The sequence below is a fragment of the Mesitornis unicolor genome, unplaced genomic scaffold (genome assembly GCF_000695765.1).
Source record: "Mesitornis unicolor isolate BGI_N332 unplaced genomic scaffold, ASM69576v1 scaffold8070, whole genome shotgun sequence".
NCBI lineage: Eukaryota > Metazoa > Chordata > Aves > Mesitornithiformes > Mesitornithidae > Mesitornis > Mesitornis unicolor.
This window is the reverse complement of record NW_010158904.1, coordinates 48,323-74,903: the sequence shown is the minus strand read 5'-3', so window position 1 is coordinate 74,903 and position 26,581 is coordinate 48,323. Positions and strand designations below refer to the sequence as shown.

Sequence of the window (26,581 nt, the reverse complement as noted above, 5' to 3'; positions counted from 1 at the left end):
TGCTGAAAGCTGGCAGCTCCAGAGAGCTCACCAGTTCTGTCCAATTGTGCTGGCACTTTGGGGCAGAATTGAGTCTGAAGGAGAGGAATGAGTTACTGAAGGGCCAGCCACTGTTGTGCAGCACTGCAGCTTCCACACGGAGATTAACCTCCATGGCCTCCCTTTGCGAGTGAGGACTGTCACAGGCACAGAACCGGGAGATGAAGCTCCCAGCAGTGTAACGGCTCGAAATAACAAAGCAATCTGTTTGAATACTTGGTGGTGTCTTGCGACACATGGATAGTGCTCGTCTGGAATTTATTCAATCACGTAACTCTCCACATCAGATCTGCATGAAATTCAATTTCTGATCCTGGCATAAGCTTGCACTTGGTATGATCACTGCAAATAAGAGAGTGGAATGTGTTAGTATAGCTACAAGGTGCTGCATTCATATGCATGAAAACAAGGGCCCTGTAGTTCTTTTAAAAGTTAAAGCAGAAACTTTATAACCTTTGATACTACAGCCTTTCTAAGAAGAGTTGCACATTTTTCATCAAGACTAAATCAAAATGTTTATGTAAAGTGTCTCCCTTCTGGAGATTTTTTTGTTTCCATAGACAAGTATCAAATTGGTCAAAACTGCAATGTTTCAGTTCAGGAAGGCTGCCGGTATTGAGTGGAGCACCTCTCGTCCCCATTTACCTCTGGACTCTATCTGTTCCTGTCTCCAGGAGAGACTACTGTGCACTGTAAGAAAACATTTCAACCAAATAACATTGTCTTTGTAAGGAAATAGAAGCTTAGAGCACTCAAACTACAGCTCCTAGGGCAGTGTAGTAGTAGCTAGCAAGCATTTTTATATAATTTGCCCCGCTCCCTTTTTTTCACATCTTCCTTTTTCCCCTTCATCCTGTGATGCAGTGAACTCAAATTCTGAGGTTGCCTTTGCCTTTTGTATACTGGCAGATTTAGCTGCTGCATTCTTATCACAAAACACTTAAATATTCATGCTGCTTTTAATTTTAGTGCTGAAAGGCTGTAGTGTATATGATGATGCAGGAATTTGGGTTCAGAAAATGGAAGACTTTTTAATGCTTTGGCTATGTGTGAAGATTTATCAGCCAGGCTCCAAAATGAGCAAAGCTGATGTGAGTACTTCCTTAAATTTATCTATTTCAGTAAATTCACAGCCAGGATCTTTAGATGGCTAAGCGTACAGCTGGTATCTGATATCTGGAATGCAGCTGGAAATGTTCATTCAGGATGGGAACAGGTATTATAGATCTATATTACTACAATGTACACATGTATAGACATCAGCTGATTTCTTTGCCTGAATTGCCAAAAAGAACGGTAACAATGCAATATATTAAAAATGATCTTACGGTTATTCCAAGTGGAGTTTATTACATTTAAGGGAATTAAAATGAATTATCTGTGCATTTCTTATTTCCCTATGTGCTGGCAGTAGGCAGCCTGTCTCTCCAGTGCAGGCATTTGGCTGATTAATTGGCCCCGTGCTTGATCTGTTTTCCTTTTTTTTCTGTATAGCTTATTCTAGTGCTTTCCCCTTTTAATATGGTAACATCAAATTTGCTCAAGGTCTGTGAACTAATATGAATTAAAAGTCAAGCAGCAGCAGCTCTAATACATAATTGATCTACCAGTAGGACACAAAGAACTGATTCTGGTTCCTAGATAGGAAATGCCTTCTTTTTTTGTCTTACACTGATAGTCTGAGCTCTTAAATCTATTTTAAATTAAAGTGAAAAGGCTACTGGAAACTGACAAATTATCCATGGTAATAAATTATTTAAGAGATTAATTTGATGTTTAAGGCGTAGTGATTTTTATACGCAGACGCAGACACACACACACACACACACACTCTATTTGACTCAATCTTTTCGTATTTCGATGTAGGTCAGTTCATTGGCAGTTGACAATACCTTATGTCAAGTGTACCCTTGTACACTTTGGGTCTGTGTCTCTTGCTGTAATCCCACACCTGTTAGTACCTATCAGAAGATTTTGCTTGCTTAAGCTGTTTTTTATGTCAACGTCCTTGTACTGGAGATTTAATACTCCTGTTAGTATCAACCACTAACATTGGCATGAGAGTAATAGGAGAAAGCAGAAAATTTCAGCAATGCTATAGAAGAGGGCTGCAAATCAGAAGGTGGCCAAGTCAAAAAAGTAGAAAGGATGGAGAGGGAAGTAGGATCTTTTTGTGCACATTCTTAAAACTGTGTGTGTTAAAAACAGGTTGCCCTGGTTTGCTATACTGCATTTGACTTAAGATGCTACAACTTGAATAACGTTTTAGCAGAGCAATAAACATTTTACAAATGATAGTAACAAACAGTTTAAGATGTTACATGTGCAGCAGCAATATCTTGTTAAAGAATTGCTGTATTTGGAAAAAGGTACTCTTTCAGATGCAACTGCTCTTTATTAGATTGGTAAAAGCATAGCAGTAAACAGTCTCAAAGTGGAAATTGAACATTTTTCCTAGAGGTTTCGGTAATTAATTGAGTTAATCTGAGTGTTGCAGGCTTTCCCTGGTCTGTAGGCTGCCTGCATTGCCCTTTGGGACATCTCTGAAAAGCTGGGCTTGCAGGTGGATATTGAGTCAGAACTGGGGGAGCAGCTTGTTCCCAGCCTTTGGAAACAGCCTGTTCAGTGTTGTGCAGACAGCTTGGCAGCAGCTATGTTTTGTAAATCCCGGCTTGGAAAGTGTGATGTGTGAAGCTTCGGAGTTTTCAAGTAAGGTAAGCCTTTGTTTAGGTGAAGTAAGCCGTTAGTATTTTCGGCAGTCACTTGTGATGAAAGGGTGAGTGATCTCATGCAAGCCAAACAACTTGAGTACATCACACAGGGTAAATATGAATGTTTTCCTGTTTTTAGCAGTTTTTTATTTAGTTTAAGACGTCTGTCATCACATTGGTTGCTTTTGCTGATGATGAACTTCAAATATGTCACAGCTTCGGGAAATGTGTTTTTGGAAAATACTAGCTAAATAGGCCTCACCAGTGTCTGACTTGATCTGTGCACTTTTACATGGTTTCCTTATGTTCAGAAGAACCCTCCTGTGTTCCAGTTCGTGTTCATTGCCTCTGGTCCTGTCACTGGGCACCACTTAAATGAGCCTGGCTTTGGCTTCTTATACCCTCCCTTCAGGTATTTATATACATTGATTCAATCTCCTTGAGTTTTCTCTCCCCTGTGCTGGACAGTCCCAGCTCTCTCTGCCTCACTTCGTATGAGAGATGCTCCAATCCCACAGAATCACAGAACGTTAGGGATTGGAAGGGACCTCAAAAGATCATCTAGTCCAATCCCCCTGCCGGAGCAGGAACACCTAGATGAGGTTGCACAGGAAGGCGTCCAGGCGGGTTTTGAATGTCTCCAGAGAAGGAGACTCCACAACCTCTCTGGGCAGCCTGTTCCAGTGCTCTGTCACCCTCACTGAGAAGAAGTTTCTTCTCAAATTTAAGTGGAACCTCCTGTGTTCCAGCTTGTGTCCGTTACCCCTTGTCCTATCATTGTTTGTCACCGAGAAGAGCCTGGCTCCATCCTCGTGACACTCACCCTTTAAATATTTATAAACATGAATGAGGTCTCCCCTCAGTCTCCTCTTCTGCAAACTAAAGAGCCCCAGCTCCCTCAGCCGCTCCTCATAAGGGAGCTGCTCCACTCCCTTAATCGTCTTTGTAGCCCTACGCTGGACTCTCTCCAGCAGTTCCCTGTCCTTCCGGAACTGAGGGGCCCAGAACTGGACACAATATTCCAGATGCGGTCTCACCAGGGCAGAGCAGAGGGGGAGGAGAACCTCTCTCGACCTACTATCCCTTAGTCATCCTCATGGCCCTTTCCTGGACTCATTCCAGTATGTCCCTGTCTGCTTTGTAGTGGGGAGCCCAGCACTGGACCTGGCACTCTGGATGGTTTCAGACGTCAATTCTTTTTTCTCAGTGGGTGCACATGTAATGTGGAATGAGACTGCTGTTGTTTTTCTCTTGCTGAGAAAAGATTCACATGGGGTTTGATTTTATCTTAGCAAGAAGAGATCTGCATTTCTGATTTTGAACTTCCAGCTCCTTGGATATGAATTCTCAAGAGTTCGACCTACTTGATTTTGGATAGACTCTACCATCACATTTCTTTATTACTGGCACATACTGATAGCACAATAAACATATTAGCTTTGTCCTAGATAAGTATGATAAAAGAATGATAAAACAGTTGTTGCGAATCTCTGGTTTTTTTACTGGCAGGGTTTCCTCTGTAGCAGCTAACACAGAGACAGCCATGCTTATATGACTTTTAAAAGACAGAGGATTGATGTCTTAAGTTAGAATTCAACAACAGTGATTTATGATCCTCCAGAGTAATAACCAGAATGACAGTTCTCCCTCAAACAATATTGAAATTCCCTGGGCTCCCAGGAGCATTTTACGTTTGTGTACCACCAACAGTCGTTCAGGAGTACAGAAGAAGAGAGAAGCTGAGGTGGATTTACCTCGTAGGAAACCATCTCTTTTCAAGAACCTTTGTAAAGATAAAGTGTAGTTGAGCACTTCAGACTGAAGCTTTCCTAAAGCTGAAAGGCTGAAAGAAATCTCCATTCTGTACTGTGGCAAAGATATCGGAACACTTTTTGGAACTGGAGATAGCTTTCTACTGCTGGGAACTCACCTCCTGAAAATTTGCATGCTGCATAGTTCATGATACCTCTAGTTTTAATAAAATATAATACTTAATAATGGATCTCAGGTCAGTTATTAAATTTTCCTAGTAATTTAAAGCTTAATTATACTGCATTCTAGATCTCTATGGATGTCCACACTTGATTTTTCTTAAATCACTATCCCTCCAATTTTACTGTTCCGTTCAATTCTCAGGACTCTCATTTGCATGGAGTGACAGATTAAAATTGGATGACTAAAACATTTACTGCTCTTAGTGCCTACTGCAGTGATGGAGATTGATTCCTCACAGTATGAAGAAACATATGGCTTATGAAATAACTCTTGAATCATTACACTTTTCAGTCTATTGTATTATTGTGAATTGAAACTGATAAAGTGGTAATCCAATTTTAATGCATCCTGTCTGAAACTGAGAGTTGCATTTTTGATGGAGCTTTGGATAATAAAATTGTAGCCAACAGTTTAGAAGTTCTCTGTTTCCAGTGGAAAAAAGTGAATATTCTGTTTGGAAACTTGGTATCGTATAATACAGTAACTCATTGGCATTGCAAAGCTATGCAATGTTGTTTGAGATCTGTGACCACAAGGAAACTTGCATTTTTGTCTCTGCAGTATCTCTGTTCACCCTATCCATCTGCAGACCTGTGTGCTCCATTGCCTGTATGGATATACTGATACACCACTAAGGAGAGTCAGTTCAGATGTAGCTTCTTGCAAATTTTGACTGAAGCCAATCAAAACCTGAAAATCCGTAGACTGGCTGTGGTTCTTCTGCGAAATTGTCGGTTGGGATGATAAACAGAAATTCTATGGAAGGCATAAGGGTATTTACTAACCCTATTTGAGTTTAGGTCTGTGAAATCAGTCTTGATACGTGACTCTAAAACATGGGTTGTCTGTATAGGAATACTTTCCATTTCTCTTTCCTTGCCTTTCTGTGCAAGTTTTGAAGAGGGGCTAGAAAAGGAACATGGTGAATATGTTTTCTCTTGTGCATCATAGTAATTTCTCTATATTCCCTCTGAATTAATTTTAATTTAATCTCTCCTGTTTTCCTCTGCTCCTCACTTTTATCTTATTTCTATGGTTTCTGCCTTGTCACTGTGTCTTTCAGTCCCCATCTTAACATTATCCTAAGGTTTCCTTCCTTCTGCTGTGAAGGAAATGTGAGATAGCACAAAAGATCACATTTTGGTTGAATAAAACAATATAAATAAAAGTAGCTCTCTTAGAGCAATTCTAGATAAGGTGCTGTTTAGCCTGCTCACATTTGGAAGTGGTCAGGAACAAGGCAGGGGCTGTCTGATAACTTTTGATACTCCTCTTTGAAATGGCCTTCGGGCTGTGGGAGGCTTTCTGCATGGTGAAAAACACCATGACAGTCATCCTGTGGTCAGTGGTCTTGGTAGAGACTAAGGGCTGTTTGGGCATCAGGGCAGCCTCACTGACTAAAAGAGGGTGACTTCAGGATGAGGGCGGTACAAGCTGAGATGCTGGTGTGGCATTTCATCTCCTCCTATGTAGTCCCTGGCCAAAGACTTCTGCCTTCAGTAAGCCGAGTATGGCATTTTTATGAGCAGTAATTTCCCGCATTATTTTTATTCCACCAGCATTCTGGAAATATTGTTACTATATTTATGCACAGCAGTTTGCGGTATAGGGTTTTTTCCATTTGTCTGTAATCTTAATCTAATAAGACATTCACAAGCTGTCTGGAAAATGGATTTTTTCTTCCCCTATGGGAATTTGCATAGACGAAATCACCATCTGATAATTGCCTATTGTAAAGAACGATTTTCATCACAGGAAAAGGAAACGGCATAGAAGAACCTACTTACCATCTTTCTTACTGTATTTCTGGCTTTGCCAATTTGGAAAACAGAATCACGCTGTGAAAATGTTTTGGGTTTTTTTCCCTCTTTTTAATATCTCATATTCTAAATGAGGTGTTACTTAGAATTAAAAAAGAGACAGTGTTGGTAGTTGAAGGCAGAATTGTTCTTGGAAAACAGCATTTTTAATTTCCTTTTTAAAATTAAAGCCTTCATTTTTCCAGGTACAAACTAAACAGTGAGCCAAGGGGAAAAAAATACCCCAAACCCCAAGCCGCTGTCAAAACAAGCAAAAATTACTAAAATAATTTCACACAATTTGTAATTAAAACTTTTAAAAAAATCACTCCAAACCCTCTTGAAGTTAATTTGCAAAAATAAATTAAGTAATTGCAAGTGAAAATGAGAGCTTTTATACAAAATATTTTCTTTATCAAGCCCATCTAATTCAGAAAAATGAGAGTGATCTGACCTCTTTATCTAAATAGCAGAAGCAAAAAAATTACGTAGATTTTTTATTTTATTGTATTTATATATAAACATGCAGGCACATGTGGTCAGATGGCTTTTAAATCCCTATCCCCCTAATTAGTTTAACCAATATATAATTTTTATGAGTTGCATATTGAAATGGAAGATGGAAGATTATTTGAAATTAAAACAGATACTTCAATAAAAAGAGCAATATTCTCACTGGATGGGTACCATCTTTCTCTCTTCTAATCTCATTCAATTTAACATATTTCTATGTGAGCTGTAAGATAAAATGACTAATAGAAATGAAAAGGAGCACTGCCAAAAGTAAGATTGCTTCACTAGAAGCTTCTTAGCAAAATGACAACATCCAGTTCTAGATAATTAAATCGTTTTTTTGTAAGAATGTCACTGGATGATGTTAATTTGCCTTTAGGTAGTGCTCTTTTGGTTGAACACAGTAACAAAAATTTATTTGGGCATTTTTTGTTTGTCTGTTCAACATTGTTTAATACAAATGAAAAGCTCAAGCTAAGAGAGAACGTCGTTGTCGTAGTCTGATGGAGGGAGATCACTAATGCAGCTATTCCAGGGATCAAGCAAATTTTCACAGCAATTGAAACCTGAAAATTGTTTTGGATCTGAACATTAAAGAGCTTTAACACATAGGAATAAAGGTGAAGTTTCCAGTTGTTACAAACAACCAGAAGCTTAGCTTCCTCATAATTTAATAATCTTTGTCTCAAAATTAGGTTGCTTATTGCCCCCCAGACTTGCCAGATGTTTGATGTTTCAAATCTGTCTACCACTTTCCAGTCTAGCTGTGTGTGTGGTGAGATTTTGCTCATTTGTTTGCGTGTCAGCATTGTCCTTTGTTCTGAAAGAATCTTTCCTCACCTGTTGTTTATTCTCCCTAGTGTGTTTATAGATAGCATCTGCCTTCCAGTATTTATTTTCATAAACAAAACAAATTCTGTTAGACTCTACAGATTCACTTTTCAGTCTCTTTACTATAGAATCACAGAATGGTTTGGGTTGGAAGGGTGTGGCAGATGCACCCACCCTACTAAAGACCCGAGAAAGACCCAACACAAACAGTGCTAAAGTTTCTGGCCCTGATGGTGCCAGGACTGCCTCCCCACTCACAGCTCATGTCCGGGCCACACAGTGGGAGGTCAAAGGCGGGAAAGTTGGGGTCCTCAGCCAGTAGGGGGTGACACGACCATGTATTGACCACAGATCAGATTCGACCAGGGTATAAATGGGGCCCCGCCAGAGGACTCATTTAAGTCGGTCCTCCTCAGAGCAGCGGGTCTGCAGTCGGGGACTCTCCCCTTGAGTTGGGACGCCACTTAAGGAAACTTCTTGAGATTGAGAGCCCTCCCTTTCTGGTGTGTGAGTGAGTGCACATTTTGGATCGTTTGGCCAAAAACTTAAGAATTCTTAATTTAGCCGTGTCTGGTAATATTCCCAACCAGCATATCGAACCTGTATTTGCTGAATGTCAGTGGGATGTTGTTTTGGTGAATGAAGTTTTGTCTGCTTCATTTCAATTGCAGATTAAAGCTTGAGTTCATTATCTGTGTGCATGTAGCCATTTTGGTGCAATTCCGTGACAAAGGGACCTTAAAGATCATCTGGTCTAACCCTCCTGCGGTGGGCAGGGACACCTCCTACCAGACCAGGTTGCCCAAAGCCCTGTCCAACCTGTCCTTGAGCACTTCCAGGGAGGGGGCATTCGCAACTTCCCTGGGCAACCTGTGCCAGTGTCTCATCACCCTCACAGTAAAGAACTTCTTCCTAATATTATCCTACCATATGGCTGGATAGGATCCCAGTCTAAGGTCATGCTTTGAGCACAGGTGATCCGTCTTGGCACGCGATACTTTGTTTTGAGACATTGCAATTACCCTTGTCACAAGTGAGTGCCTGCAGAAAGTTTGGTATTAGGAGTGCCTTGTTCTTTCATACCTTTAGTGAAAGTTACAGTTTGCGAGCAAGACTTAGGTTTCCTATCTTGAATGTGACTCTTGGTTCCTTTGGTAGTTCAACTCTTGGAGTACTAAGGAAGTGAAATATTCCTTCTAATCAGAGCCTTTCCTTTCTGTGATTTTCCATAGTTTCCTCTTTAAGATACTAAAAACTAGTTTAGTCATGCTGCATCTTGCATCAGACAGAATGTTTCAGTGTCTTTCTAGTGGAGCTTTCCATTATGATGATACTATTTCGGTTCATCATAATGTTTTTGGTTTTGTTTTTTTTTTTCTTCCTGGAGTGCTTGACTCTTTGGAATCGCTGGAGGAGACCTGAATTTATTATCTTCAGGAATAACTCTTCAGCAACATTTAAGATATTAATAATTAATATGCTATCTTTGAACTTGTAATTTTTGTTATGAAGATACAGTTTTCACAGTTTTTACTCTGTAGCCTCCTGTTGCCTGCAGATGCTATGACCTGAATTCATCACGGCACTCAAGATCAGCCTTAAGTAAAGCATGTGAATGTGTTCTTTATATTTGTCTAAACAGTCCTTTGAAGGATGCCTCTAGACTGTCCAGAAAAATGGTTTCACTGCCCATAAGGACAGTAAACCCTCAAACACGACATATGTACCTGAGCACCCTTGCAGTGTTAGTATGTGGCAAGGTGTTTGCAGACAGGCTGTTTGCAGGTGATGTGCAGCATGCTCATGAGGCCCTGATGTGGCTGTGCTGGCAATGCACCTTTGGGCACACAGTGATCCCAGCAGCTTCTAAGACTACACTTGTAAGAGCTGTACAAACAAATTTGAATCCAGTACTGATTTCGGGTGGGGGTGCTGGTTCTTTCAAAGTAGTCATTCAGTGATTTAAAGGTAGACATGATACCCAAGGAGTGGAGAATGCTGGGTTTTAAGAAGTTTTTTAATTTTTTGCATTTGGTAATGATCATTAAGGTGGTTAATTTTTATTATCTCTATGATAACAGTTCTGACATTACTAAGAAGACTCACAGTGATTTTCACTAGGAATTTGACACTTTCCTCTCTTAGATACTGTTGAGTGTCATATACTGATTTTGCTGTTATTACACGTGCAAGAGTTTCTGGTTGCCACAGTGAAGAGCGAGACCCTCTATGAAACCCTGAGAACTGGCTCAGGTGATGACTAAGCCTAGCACAGATTGGGATGCCCAGCAAGTAGAAACCTGCCTTCTTAGCATGTGCTGAGGGCTGTAGCAGGCAACAGCAGCTGGGTGCTTGGAGAGGAAGCTATTTTATTCCAGTCCACTATTTATTCCAGTCACTTTTAAGCCCTGTATCACAAGGACTCTGGTCCCTAATAGTAACTACCTGCTTGTTGCATCTGTGGCATGGCCATGTACCAAACTGTGTTCATCAGAGGCATGCTTAGGTTGTGTTCTGCTGCATAAACAGAGGTTACTGTGAATGCTAAAAAAATAAACATGCTCTATATATAATTAATTCTTTTTAGTGGTTTGGTAATATTCCATCAGATCTATTACTTTTCCAGTCAAATGTACAGCTCACTCCATGCCTGATCTCCATTTCTTTCTGTTTTCTGGCATGGGATTCCTTTTACTTAGAATTCATGTGATTCATAGATTACAGTCTTTTCCATTGAAGTGCAATATGTCTACAGAGGCAGTTATGACTACCACCATGCTTGTGACTTAATCTATGTAAAAAACTACAAGAATCAGTGACTGGGAAGAAATTCCTACCAGCTGTTTGTGTAGGATGACCATCTGTCTGGCAAATCCCCATGCGGAAGTCAGATATGTCTGAGAAGAGCTAGACAACCTTCTGACACTTGTTTCTCCAGCAGCTGTAGTTGTTTATAATGCTTTTTTATTTTCTCATCTAGTGCTGCTGAGATTGAATTTAGGATCTACATTCAGCAGGTTTTGAATTCTAGTCCCAGCACTGTGTACAATGCAGGATCATTTTGACAAAATGACCCATTTTCTTTCTGGGCCCAAATTTTAGGGGTTCCTAATTACACCTGAACTTGGGCACCTCAGTTCACTCACAGAAACTTCTTTACTCAGTTTTGGAAAATGCCTTTATACTTGCTGAAAAACTCTGAGACAAATTGGCTTTTGATCTCAAAGGGTGTCTTCTATTTGAGCATCATTCCACATATATTCATGACTCTCCATATAAATGGATTCCAAGATACAAAAAAAGATTGTGGAAGTGTCAGAGTGGTACTTTCTAAAGATACTCCTTTAATCTGCTACAAATGTAATAACTTCATAAATAACTGAGTTTTGACAAGTCATCCATTCTGAGGCCACGGTGAAATACAGATATTTTTGGCGCTTGGCTCTGAGTCTGTGCATGGCTGTTTGTCTGCTGAGATCTTCTCCTTCACAAATTGTCCTCAGTTTCTATGGGAGATGGTTTTTGAGCAATAAAGAACAAGCATTTCATAATTTGGTATGTGTAAGTTTTGGGGCACTTATGTTAATTTAAAAGCTTATAAAATCATGCGAGAAGGCATGCAGTCAGGAAGGGCTGGTTTGCTTTGCTGTCTTCCATACTCCCTACATTATAAAAAGCCACAAGACTTAACATAGTTACCATTCCAGGCTTAACTCTGAAGATATCTTCAAAGACATCTAGATGAAACCAGCAAAAGATGTCTTCTGCAGCTCCAGTATATGCTTTTTTGTGCGTGGTTCACAGCAGGCTGCACTGGACTTCTTTGTTGGAGCAGCAGCCTTGGTAAACCAAATAAACACAACCTTCTGTAGATGAATTATATCTCCTGCAACTAAAGGTTAAGATGTCACCCAATGATTTATCCTTCCTAATGGATTCGTTGGATTGCTGTGATAGGGACATAATTTACTACCCTTTGTACATCAGAGGTTGTGTTCTCAAAATGGTGTTGGGGGATTTATGATATTGAACAGGGTAAATTACGTGTCAAATTATCAACCATCCTCTCTGACATTTAGTCAGTGTAGACAGGAACTAGGCATTTAGCAAGATAAGACTTCTGTAGCACAGTCTTTCAATAGTATTGTTTTATTTCAAGACTGTTGTTAATCATGTTTTTTCTGGAGAAAATCTGTAAAGTGGACTGTTAATTGCATTGTCTGTTGCACTGTGGCCAGCCAGATGTTAGTGGTTTGTGTTGTAGCTGTCACCCTCCCAGTATCTTTTTGCTAAGGCTTTGCCTCCTTGATGGAAAGTATTTCATCTGGTAATCCACCAAGCTGCAATTTGGAGGGAGGTGACACCCTGATGTAAAGACTCCCTGAGCTAGGAGTGCCTGCCAGTATGTGAGTGGTATGCTGAGAGGAGAAAGTGACTTCTGGCTTCATTATTCCCTCAGCTCTGTACACATTTGCAGTACTAAGGAGATTGCTTGGCACATGCACTTTTCCAAAGTGTATTCCTATCTGGAAACATTTCATTAAGCACTTCCTTTCTGCGGTTCCTGCCTTCCTTCTCTGACAGTTCTTGATTGGTTGATATAGCTCATGATTTTTTTCTTGGCCTTTTTTTTTACTGTGTGGTGCATGACTTTAAGTCAGTATGCTTCAAATGGTACTTTGCGGATTATATCTAGTCTGTTGGATGCTTTTATATGGCCTGCTGTCTTGTCTCCAGAAGGGACAAAATATGTCTACTTGCATAGAGTGCCCCATCGAACTGTTTGATTGCCATCTTTTGACCCTCGATCTCACTAATACACCCCTGAAGCTGCCTTTACTGCATCCATACGGGAGGAGGAGGAGGAGGTGTAGCTGGAAACATCTTCTCCTTTCTCGCCTGTATTACCAAGCCAGAGACTGGAATTGCTGCTGCTGTGAGGGATCTGATTTTGATCTAAGAGGCTACCATGGCTGCCTAGTGTGGACCACCTATGGAATAAGGTTCAAATGAAAGCCATTCATTTAATAAGTGGGTATATCTAAACACTGAGAAGGTTCTGACTTAACCCGTGAAAACAAAAGCGGACATGCATCAATGTACATGCCTGTTCACACCTCTTGTTTCCTTGCTCAGTACTGCAACACAAGAGATGACAACAGCTTATTGCATTGTTTGAGTGTATGAACAACCAGGCAAAGACAAAATGAGGACACACAGTGAACTTGGCAATAATATTCCAGGACAGAGTGGCAGCCTTCTTCAAACTGCCAAACTTCTGGCATATTCTCTTGGCTTATAAATTGAAAATGCAGATCAGAATCTTCCCTAGTGAGTTGTCTGCTCCTTGTTTTTCAGTAAGAAAAAAGAAAGTCATTGCTTCAATATAGATATGCTATCCTTACATTTAAGCTCCCAGAAGCCCTCTGACTAACTGAGAGTTACTGTCATGGATATTGCATAACAGTTTATGCATAATGTTTTATGCATTCTCAGTTTTATGAAATATGAATAATATTGGAGACATTTCAAATAGTAGTTTAGATTTACTCTTTATTTTTAAGGTGGAAACAAGAGGGACATTTCTAGTGCTCTACAGTGACACTGGAAGAGTTGAGATGATTACTATTAAAAAGGAATAAAATCTGTAGAAGTGGGAAAAAGAAAGATGTATTGCTGAGCTGGATTATGGGCAAACCATAAATGTTTAAAGCATTCCTGGAGGTTAGAAATGTTGTGCCTCTATGTGAGTACCATAGCTGCCTCAACATGCGTCCTCACCGCTCTGTCCAAGGTGTGGTGCTGCTTGATGTGGAAGGTTGGAACTCAACTGAGAGGACACATTTTGGAAGAATGTTTCTTCTTGTTTAAGGTTTATTATTAAAATGAAGGCATTCAGCATTAAAAAAAGGATTTGATGCTTGTGCAACTTCTGTTAAGAGCCAACTCACACTGTATGTATTTGTTTTGTGACATACAGGACAGCTTTCCAGCTCGATTTGGAGGAATACATTTCGTCAATCAGCCGTGGTATATCCATGCCCTCTACACAGTTATACGGCCCTTTTTAAAGGAGAAGACACGAAAAAGGGTATTCTTCTGTTTAATTGTCCATTACCTGGCAGTTGTAGTCAGCAGGTGTATCATGCTCTAATTAAGTAGACATACGCGAGATATCAGCTTGCTCTTGATGGAAAGTATTTAAATACATCTGCATTGTAAAGAGTATCTTTAACTGTTGTAGAAACCTTTACAGCATTATCCTTTAAGGAGGCAGCCAAGGAGTCCACTTAAGTATATTGTAAAATGTAAACATATGCTTTCTTCTACGTTATATTAAAAATATTGCCAACAATACAGTTTCTGTTAGGATTCTATTCGATTCAATGCTATTCACTTTCTGTTACAATCATTTGTGTCTTTCTTTTAAGAACAGAGATAGTACTAAGTCCTTTCCTAGTGTGATTTCCTTGACATTAGCATGAACTACAATACACAGCTGATATACAGTAGTTTTAAAGAACTAATTTGAATGAAAGCCAAGGAAAGGAGACTGTGCGCATGCATCTGTGCATAAGCACGAGCAGTCTCTGAGACGTTGCTGAATTTGTGGCATTCGTATCAGTGCAATTAAATTAGAACCTGGTGGTGATAGCACATAGAATGATATTATTTCTGTAACAGGAAATTTGTCATCCAGGAAAACACAATCAGCATCACATACAAAGTCACTACAAAGAATACAGCGATTTTTTTTTTTCTTCAACTGCATTTTTCTTCCTCAAATGCAGTCTACAAGGCCACAATGATCCTTGGTGTTTAGCTGTTTTTTACTGACAGATTATGCTTGAGAGGCCTCTGGTATTCATAGATTTTGAACTATAGATCACAAAGCCCTTTATGTAATATCTGTTATAAATATGCAAATCAAACCCCATTTTGCAGGTTTCAGTTGCACTCCATTGACTACAGCTTCAACAAAGAACATTACAGTGCCAGATATGTTTGAGGCCTTTTTAAGTCAAGTGCTGCGTATGCATAACCAGGGAGTAAAGAACAGCTCATGGGTGTGTTACAACACTGAAAATAAGTAACAAAGCAGTTAGCATCTAAATTTTTATTTAGACACCTGAACCAGTGGCATATATTTTCAGAATTGCCGACTTTTTAAAACTGTTTTTGCAAATACTGAATACCAATAAGAAGTAGTTAGGTGGTTAAATATCGATGTAGAATACAAAACTTAGTATCGAAATGTGAAAGTTACACCTAATACATAATATTTAAAATCAGCTTTAAAAAAAAAAAAAAAAGAAAAGGCAGAATGAATGATTGTGGAATAAAACCCAAACCCAACAGAATTATCTCCAGAATTTTATCAGGCTTATTATGTTTATTCTGAATTATTTTTTATTTTTTAATACATATTGTAGGTTTGCAACCTTTAGCTATATTCAGATAAATATAGTACTAGGCATGTATAAAAACAATAGCTAAGAAGTGAAACATTAAGTTGGAAAAGCACCATAAAACAAATTACTTTTGCCATTAATATTTGTTCTTTCACACAAGGATAAATTCCTGTCTGAGGTGGAAGAACATTACTGGGTTTGCGTGGTCATATTAAGCTTCCAGTCTCTGCAGCTGACTGGAAGATGGGCTGAAATAAGTAAAACAAGACAATACAAGACATTTGGTCTTTTTGTCTTTCTGCCTTTTGGATTTAACTCTTGATAAATAATGCTAGGAGTATATTTGCCTGAAGAAGTCCCTGCAAGGTGAGGTGGGATGTGAATCACTAGCGCTTGATGTCTGACTACCTCGCCTTCCTGGCTACTGCAGTGTTACTCAATTAAAAAGGGCTGGGCACTGCCATTCCTACTGTTTAATTGTACTAGCGCCTGCTTGCATGGCACTGGCCAGTGCCAGCTGGTGCTTTCTTAGACATTGCCCAGGAACAATTTGGGAATGGCATGGCCCAGGGAACAGTATGAATGAGGTGAGCTTGTTCTGGAGATGAAAGGAGTTTAACCATATGGATGTGAACTGCGCCATGGGACTTGCTCCTAGTCCTAAAAAGTGAATCCTGACCGATCTTACTTGCTAGTCCAGGAAGACCTGCTGTTAGCTGCCTGTGTAGCCATGCCCAAAAGCAGGTGTTTCCTCCTGACGGAAGGTCTGCAGGTCCCTAGTATCTGTGGGAGAAGACTGTTCAAATCCAGAGGTGCTCTGTTTCTTGTGCTCATCGGTCACATGTTCCAGGTGTCTGAGGAGAAACAGTCAAGTTAAATATAAACTTAAATACAAGTATTCATATACATTTATATAAATGTAAGTCGTATCTAAAGATAAATCAATGTACCAAAACACTGATGCAAAATATCAAGTGGCTTATCAACTACTTCTTCATTGTTGTCACAGAAATTACATTACTGTTATTACTTACTTCATATATTGCCAAGTATGGATGACAGTTACTAGTACCACCATATTAAGGAAGAAAATCTTTCCAGTGGAATTTTCATTACATCTTATTTATAGAACTCACGGCTGGGTGCTGAAAGTCAATATATATTCCTTAATGTATACAGTGAGTATTAATTTTATTTATGTTCTTAATTCATTGACTTAATTTAATTTGAAGGATTAGGGAAAGCAAATAACAAAATACAGGCAGTCTGTCTGTCTAATCTGTAGTCTATCTAGTTACTTGACATCAGTTCTTACCCTCCTTAGGCTTTAGGCCAATTGTCCTGCAAACATTTTAAGTAATTTATGCTTTAATCACTTTGTAGGTTTATGAATGTAGCCTGGCCGTAATTAAGGCAGAGATAATGTGTGTGTTGGTGGCCATCTCTGTTAGCCCAACACAGCCAAAATATAGGAACTGTACAATATCCTCTAATAATGATGATGTAATTTGGGCTTTGATGATGTTTGTGGTACTGCTTTGTTTTTACCTGCATGTGTACATACAGATATTCCTGCATGGTAATAACCTCAACAGCCTGCATCAGCTAATACACCCTGAGATCCTGCCTTCAGAGTTTGGAGGAATGTTGCCCCCGTATGACATGGGCACTTGGGCAAGAACACTGCTTGACCATGAATACGATGATGACAGTGAATGCAATGTGGACTCCTACAATGCTCCTGCAAAAGATCTAGAAAAGGACCTCTCTCCCAAATCCATGAAAAGGTGGGTTAAAGGTGCTGTGGTCTTCTAGTATTGCCATGAGGTTAACATTTGCCTTCCTCCTCTTTTATGAAGCTGCAGGTAGTTCCCACAGTTAATTATGTACAAGGAACGTTTTTTTTTCTTCCTCAAGATGATCACTGTTGATTATAGACCACAGTGTTGATTATTACCCATGTGAATTGTGAGCTCAGTACAGCTAATTATGGTGTCATATAGGTAGTTTATACAATGCTATGATTGGAATAAGCTGATATCCCTCCACAGCCTACAGTAAATATTAGAGATGCAGTGCAAGATGGAGTGAGCCCCGATGAAGAGGGTAAATTGAGGCCAATTATCCAACCAGGTGGTGTTAATAACTCTTGGGTTTCTCCATCTCATAGCCCACTATCTGCCAGCCTGTAGGTGCCAGGACATTTACAGCATCTGAACTCTCAGGCACAATGACTGCACATGTGAGAAAAAGTAATGAGGGGAACCAGGACAAAAATCAGTGCCAATTGTTATACTCGAGTCTGGCAAACATCCTGGCGTTCTGATATTCTTCTCTTTGAGAAGATACAGTATAATTGCTTCCTGCATTCTACCATTCAAAATCAAATGAAGTCTAAGGAGAGGTTGGTTACTGCTCCAGTAACTATGGAAGCAGTGAGCTGATTCACTTGGAAGAGGTAAATCTGGTCCAATCTTGCCAGGGCAGGTGAAGTGAAAGGGGAAAGGTAACAGCAGGGAGATGGAAAAGGTTGAGAAGGACAGCAAAAGTCAAAATGCAGCTCATAAGGTGTAGGCCTATCAGTGAATCAGAAGAGAAAACACAGGGCAGAGAACAATATATAAAGTAATTCAAGTTAAATCAGAATATGCTAAGCTGAGAATTCAGTTTCTGGAGAAGGCATTTGATGCGAAAGGGAGAGAGGCTCTGGAAGCAGATCAAACAGGATAAAAGATTTTCAGACTCCTCAGCCAGGAAGATGATTTTGGCTGGAAAATGTCACATAGGTTGAGGATAACAGTGTGATTTGAAAGGAAGGTATCTTTGGGGAAATGGAGAGGAGACAACAGGAGATTGCCATAGGAATATAAAAGAAAAAAAGCTGTGAAGTTTAAGGTTTTTGTGTTGTAAAAACCTTCAGTGCATTGAAAGTGGGAAATAGCAAGAGACTGGATGGGAATGAACTAGGATAAGGAGGAGTTAAAAAGGTCCGGAAGCCGTATGACAAAGATGCAGTTAACACAAGTAATGGAGAAAATGAGACAGCAAAGAGCCAGGGTAAGAGGAAAAGTGAGCAATACATCTATACATGGTTTGCATGTAATACAAGAATTATGACACAATAGAGAAGCTGACTTTGAGAGAAGAGTGGAATTTAGGACCTGAAATATGGAAGTCTTACTGTTGCAAAACAAAGTAATGAGAGTAAACTTCAGCCAACAATGCAACAAAAAAACGCGAGAAAGCCTGTGACAAGACCCTTTAGAGCAGACTTTTCCAGACTGACTTGCACAAGTACATTATTAAATGGAAGAGCACTGATTTGACCAGATTCTTCATTTTTTCTTAAAGAATACTTTCTCATGCTTCCCTGTTTTATCCTCATTTAACCTGTACTTGAAAAATCCTTCATGCAGAACTACACTTTAGAGTAGACTTCAAATTTCAGTCTGGGATGGCTGAGACATAGCCGGTAGGAGACATATTGCAGAAAATAAGCATGTTGTATCTACATAATGCAGAGCTGAAATTTCCTCACCTTCTTTCCATTCTTTTTCAGTTAGTGTGTCTGCAGTGCCTGCTGGAATCGTCCTTCCCTGCTGTTAGGTATAAAAAGTACTAAGTAGACTTACTGTGCTAGTACCAAGAAGAAGGGAGTGTTAGTAAGATGGACAGAAAGTCCCAAGACTTTGATGTATTAAGTGTACAGACTCTGTTAAAACAGAGAGAAGTTAGGATAAAATAGATAAACTTCTTATTTCCTTAAAAATTAAATTAACTTGAATTTGGCACCTGATGGATTGTTTATCTCAGTTTAAAACCCCACTCAGTGTGGTATGTTAGTGCAGAAGGTTTTTAACATAAAAAAACATGACAATAAGTCCATGAAAAGTGCTTAACTTGGTAAAACAAATTTCACAAGCATCTAGCAGATCTCCATCAATTATCTTCTTTAATTTGGCTTGCCATTTTAAAATTAGTTTATTGCTCTGAAAGAATATCCTTCTTAAACTAAAATCCTTTTAGCCCCCTTTTAGCTCTGGAGTCTTCCACATCTTGGACTTCTGCTGAATTGGGTGATCTCTACTTGAAAGGAAGGCTGATCGTGGGGAGGGTGGTGGAGACAAGGAGGAATTGGTCCCACTTGTAGCACAGACTTCTGGGGAGAGTGTGTCCTCATTGCGTGTCACAATTGCAGCTGTCTCAGCATTTTGGCCTGTGGCTGTGTCCACCCGTGGCTCTCACAGCTGAGGCACCCAGCTGGAGACCTGTGTCCTCTTCTCACCTGACAATGCAGGGCAGATGGCTGTGCCGATCAGCTTTGCAGAGCATCTGTGTGTGGCTTTGATTCCTTACCTCTGCAATGGGACTTTGTAGTACAACTCTGTCCTACTGTGTTTTGTGAGAATTTACTCAGTAATGTCTGTAAAGTTATTTGGGAGATGTAGATAGAAAGTGCTATAGACTTACACATATGTTTTTCCTTTTACATACCTTCGTTCATGAATTGCTGCTGAATGGAATGAAACATGACCGTAAATGTTGATTTAAAACTGAATGAAAACCGTTTTCCTTCTTCAAGACATTTAGGCTCTTGAACCCATAGATCAGGATTTGTGCAATTTCATTTTGACATCTGCCTTGGCATTGGAGAGTTTGGAGGCCCTGGAAATTTATGGCCAAAACGGCCTCACTGGGAATTTGAGGCTAGATTTGCAGCCTTTCTGGCTCCCCTTCACTTCCCCAGATCAGAACTGGAAACCTTGGCGGCTCAGATGTTGGCACCCTAGGAAAAGGCTCAGTCTCATATTAATACTTACATTCAGTTGGAAATCCTTTGAAATTAGTATGCTTCCACAGCTTTTTTATCTTGATGAACTAGATTTTCCAGGAGTGCAGCTTCCCACCAGCAAATTTTTAGTCAGCTTTGCATTGACACGGTACCTTGTGAAGATTTTAAAAAAGCAATTTTAATTCAGTGGTTTCTGCCTGAGGAATTGACCAGCATTCTAGATGAGGGTTATTGTACAGTTTTAATTAAAAAAAATTAATTCTATTTATCACAAGAGAGACCATCAGATTTTTAAAGCTAATTTTCTTGATTTTGGCATTAGTAAGAGAATGTGCTAAGTATTATTAGCAAATATCCTTGGGTTTAAAGTTTTCACCTGGGCTTTAATTCAGAGGTTTTTTTCTCGTGTTTTTGGAGGTTTTCTTTAGATTTTTTGAGAAAGACCAAACTGTCTCCTGCTGACAGCCTCATTCATTGGTTTCAGTGGATGGTGCCAGTTTATAAGAGTGGGGGATTGACTCTTGACTCTGTATGTTTATCTTAGGAGAGGTCAGAATATGTAAAGGTTTTTTCTCTGTGCTGTAGCCCTCCAGATGGGCAAATCTGTAGCAATGCTGCAGTGACAGTATGTTTCCACTGATCAAAAATAGGTGCCTATGTTGTAAAGATGTACACATGCTCCAGTCGTCTCCGATCTTTTCATAAAGGAAGAGACGTAGGCATTTCTAGCATTAGATTCATCTTGCTAAAGGAAACATCTAGTAAGGGTTGTTTTTACTGTGCTCCAGAAGTATCTGCTTCTGACAAGCTGAGATGTAGGTGATGTAAGACCGCGTCTTAACACTTTGGACTTTTTTTTTAACGGAACATTTTGATTTTGCTGGAGGTTGGGGTTTCCTCTTTTCCACTCACACATGGCCATTGCAGGGTACCAGTACTAGTGTTATGCTTCTGGGCTGAATCGGAGAATCTGGAGAAATTTTACAATCATCATCATTGAATTTGCCCTTACCATCCTTCTCTGCTCTGTTTAGTTGAGCTGATAAGTGTGTCTGCTGCTTCAGAAATCTTGCGGGCCATGGCAGGATTCCGTAGAGTTGGCTTAGGAGCTCACACTGTTGCATTTAAGTGCTATTCAGAAAAGGAGCAACTTGTGCTTCCAGTTAACAGATGCCACTAATTGCAGTGTGCCATTAGCCAGCTGGGTGGCTGAATTGTACCTTCCTTGCCAGCCCAGTGCCGAATAACCTTCTGGTAGAGAGGGTCAGTGCTTAAGTTGGTATGAAAACCACCTTACTTTGCCCTCTGTTGTGTGCAGAGGATACACCCTGTTTCACTGAATAGAAGAAAATCCTCTTTATTCCACCTCTTGCTCTTATCTCCACAAACCAGCATCAAACCCTTTAAAGCTATGTAATCACTCCATGAGGGTGTTTTTTGACCATTTGCAATGATCAGATGCTCAGGTAATGCTGTACCATTATTTTTAAGCCCTGGCAGAAATATTAAAATAAACAAAAGAAAGCTGAGGTTTACCCTCATTTTTCTTGATCTAGAAATGTCAAATAAACATGTTATCCCTCTGCAGGTCTCAGTCGGTTGTGGATCCTGGGGTACTGAAGCGCATGGATAAGAATGAGGAAGAAAACATGCAGCCTTTGCTTTCACTTGACTAACAGTTCCTGAGCATCGAACATAAACTGAGGTGGAACTGCCTCTCAGCGACAAGCAAACCATTGGGAAAGAGCGTACCAGCTGGAATCCTATTTACTCATGTTAATGTAGCATAATGGCAGCAGGCAGCAGGTTTTACTATTCTGCTTTAATTCTGGATGCCCTGGGGTGAAAACGAAGAGGAGAAAAAATAAAATTAAATATAAAAATAAAGAGGAATCAATAATTTATTCTGTAAGTGCCAACTTGTTTGTAAATACAATATAATCCTCCAATTTGACTTTGTAAGTTATGGTAAACAAATTCTATGGAAATGAATGACACTTAAATAAGTCAGTGAATTGCACCATAAAAAAAGAGAAGAAAACGTGTGCACTCATACATGCACATGCATACACACAGAGAAACACATACTGGACAAGGAAAAATATCAAAGCCACTTAAATGTTGTCCTTCTCATAGGAAGCCATATTGCAGCTAGTGTATTGACTGCTGTTTTGTTTTCTCTCTGCAATGCTCATGTAGTGTGCAAAGATAAAGAGGGAATGTAAGAACTTTGAGATGCTGCAATCAGTTAAATATTTCCTAAATGTAGGAGTTGATTTCCAAAATAATGCTATGGCTTAGGGTTGCGATTTAGCATAAACCATGTAGCATTGTGAAAAAGCTGACAGATGAGCTGGAACCAACTCTTTGACAGCCTTATTGTTTGGCTGTATGGATCCATGAGGTTTCTAACTTAACTTTTCATGTACAGTTCACAAGTAATCTGGTTTGTTACCCTAATCTGGGTGTTGTAATGTGGGCCACATTGGAGTTACTTCTCTTGCATTTTGAGTGCACATCAAGAATTTTTCCAGAACTCTGTTCTCCCTTTGAAAGAGAAAATAGTCTTCTAAATACAGTGTAATAACTGATATTTGAAAGTAAAACCTGGCAGCAGAAGTTAAAAGTTAGTCACTGAATTCTGTGCATGGGAAGAATGGATACATATATATATTTTTACCAGTTTCTGACAAGCATACAAGGTGACATTGTTAGACAAGTATATTTAATTGAAGGTTAATACAAGAAATCATACCTATTCAATGTACTTAGATATATTATAGATTGTATATTGAGAAAATGTCATTATTAATATAGTAAAACTTTCCATAGAGCAACAGCATCCCACTCCAAGCAAGGATTAATATGAATAAGTTATAGCCAAACATCTCAGCCTATGTATTTAGGACACTTTCGTTTTGGTTGTAATGTAACTGTATATATTGAACATGTGCCATAATAGAGAAATACATTTTACCTCAAAAGGGCAACAGGTTTCACTATGGATTGAGTAAATTACCTGAAATGCAGGGGCTGTGTCATCTTTGTTGTGCTGGCTGATGTGTGTGCAGCCTGTTGTATGCTGAGGCAAGAATGTTGTTTCTCATTACGACTTAACTGTGCAATGAGATTGAGAAGACACAGGATACCCACCAAGACATCTGGATAGTTAGAGGTAATCTAAGAGCATGTCCAGGCAATGCAGGGGTTTGTTAAGAATACAGTGGCCACAGTGGAGGAGACAGCTCACAGCAACTTCGCCTCCCAAGCGCCAGAGTTTAAAGAATTTCTTTCATCACTTCGTGATCACTGAAGTTTCAAAGTCACTGGTTGAAGGTCACCTCTCCTCTCCCAGCTCATTGCAGCTGTAAGACTTAGTTGGCTGTGGATGAGTTAAGAGAGAGCATAGAGTGAAATCTTGGAAGCGTGTCATCTTGGAGTTTAGCTGTAACTCCTGTGGTGGCTGGCAGCTTTGGCATTTCTCAGGGCTGATCACCCTTGATTAGCCCAGGCAGCACACAGATAAAGCTTTCCTGCTTCACAGTTCATTAGCAGCACTGATAAATAGCGTATGCCCTATGTGCAAACACATTGCAGGAACTTGTCTGAACAAGTCATTGCCTTTCCACTCTCCTAATTCTGTTTTCATCATACGTGTTATGAAATGCAAAGAGAAAAGATATGGAGGCTGAACATCTTTTTAGTCTATCCTACAAGTTTGCAGTAGTAGAAACTGTGATAATACTACTTCTGTAGTTTGAAAGACTTGAAAGATTGGTTAATTCTTATATACTATTTTGTTCAGTCCTGTTTTTCATATACCATGTAACATTGTGCTGGATAGGTGAGATATGTCTCTAGGGTTTGCATAAGTGCCATATTTCAATGTATGTTATATAAGCCCACACTTACGTTTTGTAGAATAATATATTGCCATCAATCTGATTTTTAAATCCTTGTCAGAAAAAACTCTTTAACACCAATAGAAATTTTCTCCTTGTAAGGGCTTCAGGATTTAGTCAGTATTCCATATGTATGCAAACTGTGACACAGTTGTGATCAAAATCTTCATGGATGCTTTTGGAGATACAGAGGCCAAACCTTGGTGTAAACCAGCACAATGCTGATTTTAGAGTAGTACAGCTATCTGGTCAGAAAATGCAAATACTTCTTACATTCCCCATCTTCGTAGGAAAGTGTATCTGCTTAACTATATGGAGCTTAAAATTTGCTTTGAAGCTTATAAACTTGTTTTGTTTCAAATTCTTTATTGATACACTTAGCGTAATTTATGTGATGTTTTCTGATGCCTGATTTCAGCTTCAAGTTAATGAGTATTAATATATTCTTTCCAGAAAGTGAAAGTAGGATGCATTATATTTTGTGTAACTGGGACCTCATCTTTAACCAAGAACAAAACTACTTTTTCTATAAGATCCTCACTGTTAAAGAGTTGGGCTACAGGTCTTCTTGGCTGCAGCTTTTACTTCACTGAAGCAAATTCTAGCAGTGGTAACTGCAGTTGTGACACTGGATAAGAATATGAAAATGGGTAAGAAAAATAATTACCCTTTACATGCTCTCAGCATTCTTTGAAGGCATTTCTCTTTTACACATCAGGGTACATAAAGGGTTTCCACCTTTCCCTTGCTTCTTGTAGAAAATCTTTATAGGTAGGCCAATTTTTAATAGATTAAATTTGGACTGGAAACTTTTTCCAATCTTTATTATCATAGGAATTGATGTCTAATTTTTATAGCAGAATTGAAGCACTAAAAATAGAATTCAAATGCTTGGGAGGAATTCCTCTTAATTTCTTATCTTTGTTGTATACTGGGTAGAATAAACCTTGTTGTAATTATGCATGCTGATACGCATATAAAAACATATCCTACAATATGAGGAACTTAGTGGAAAAACTGGATATACCTGTCCAAGCAGCTAAGTGAAAAAAAGGGGGATCAACAAAAAAAGTGTAAAAATTGATAGTTTCAGGCCTTTGGCAAGATCTAAAAAAGTCCGCTTGCATGATGTCTCTCCCATGAATCAAATGTTTAAAAATATATGGAAAAGTTGTAGAAAATTCCATGCCTGAAGTCTTCCTCCTGTAATCAGAGATGTCAATAGTCTCCTGGCTTTATAAAGATGGGTTATCAGTCCCACTAAGCTCTGACAAATACACAGACTCCCAATAGTTATTAGTTGTAAAATAGCTATAAGATGTCTTTACAGAATTGTAAATTTATTGTATAGCATATTTTATAAGATGTTTTTCACTCTGCAAACATGCTCTGCCTAGTCACAAAAGGTATTTGTAGAGACATACATACAGAATTAAAGAAAATAGAAGTAGAAGGGACATTAGAGACATTAAAATCTCAATGGAAGACCTTCACATTGTGTTTATATATGGCAAAAATGGCACTTTGATCACTCAGTCTGGTTTGAACTCGAGAGAAAATAATGTGTCCATGTTTTATGTGAGAAGGATGTCTGGTTGTTGCTTTAGTTTCTTTAGAAACCTACCTAAACATTTTACTGTGAAACTTTTACAAACCAGGGGTGCTTTCCTGTGGAGATAAATCTGAATGTATATTTCACCATTTCTGCTGGGAAAATGGTAAAAAGGAAGTATGTCCTCCAGACGAAATGCCTTTCTTCCCTATATAACTGATTGGAAAAAGGTAAATTACAAGACCCCAAAAAGGAAATCTTGGCTGCCCAGTAAAGGAGTCTGAACTTGATGAGGGAGATCTCCTTTTGAGGATCTTGAAAAATATTTATTTCCCATTAACTATACAAGAAACATTGGCATTTTATTTAGAGGCATGCTTACGTGACCACAAATGAAAGTAAAAGCCAGGTAGATGGGACCCCACATCCTGTATTGCTTTGTAACCTTGAATGATCCCATGTCAAGGGTCTGTATTTAGCACATTGACTTGGACATGCCCTTTAGTCTGCATTTCACCTTTCAGTTGTGTGGGAATTTTTTCCTATCAGCTTCTGAGATCTTATTTTTTTCCCTTCATATGGGTCTATTGCCACAAAACGGCATTAACCTCTGTTGGATTACACAATTTGCAAAGTGATTTTGTTGTTAGAAAATAGCAACCTGTGGTATGCTGGGCAGTGGTGAAGTTGAAACGGGTCACAAGCTCCCACTACTTTGTCACTTGTTCTCCAATATTTTGTGTGTGTAAACTGCTTTGATTGATAACAGACATGTCAGATCCTCATCATATGAGTTTAAAAAGAGAGCACAAAAGAGAAGTTTCTGCAGTGATTTCAGAATCTGCATTGATGGTATCCAGACTGTGAAATCCAAATGGAGGGGAAGCACTGCACACAGGTAAAATAGAGGGACCTCCAAGGGAATACGCTGATGCTTCCTTATGCACACATTTTTGTTAAAGCATGGCTGAACTATTTTTTTCTATAGGGACCCTTGTCAGCCAGCTCTGTTGTTTCTGAATGAGTCACTCGCAA

General features: G+C 39.2%; 1 protein-coding gene across 1 annotated transcript in view; it reads left to right on the top strand.

The window, feature by feature from the left end:
- LOC104540978 (clavesin-2) overlaps positions 1–21,969 on the top strand; it is a 51,935-nt gene extending 29,966 nt beyond the window's left edge. The window contains exons 3-5 of the mRNA XM_010184914.1: positions 13,869–13,979; positions 16,867–17,087; positions 21,681–21,969. Coding sequence (XP_010183216.1) covers positions 13,869–13,979; positions 16,867–17,087; positions 21,681–21,768 — 420 coding nt within the window. The 3' untranslated portion in view covers positions 21,769–21,969. The remainder of the gene's footprint in view (positions 1–13,868; positions 13,980–16,866; positions 17,088–21,680) is intronic.
- The last annotated feature ends 4,612 nt before the right edge of the window (positions 21,970–26,581 follow it).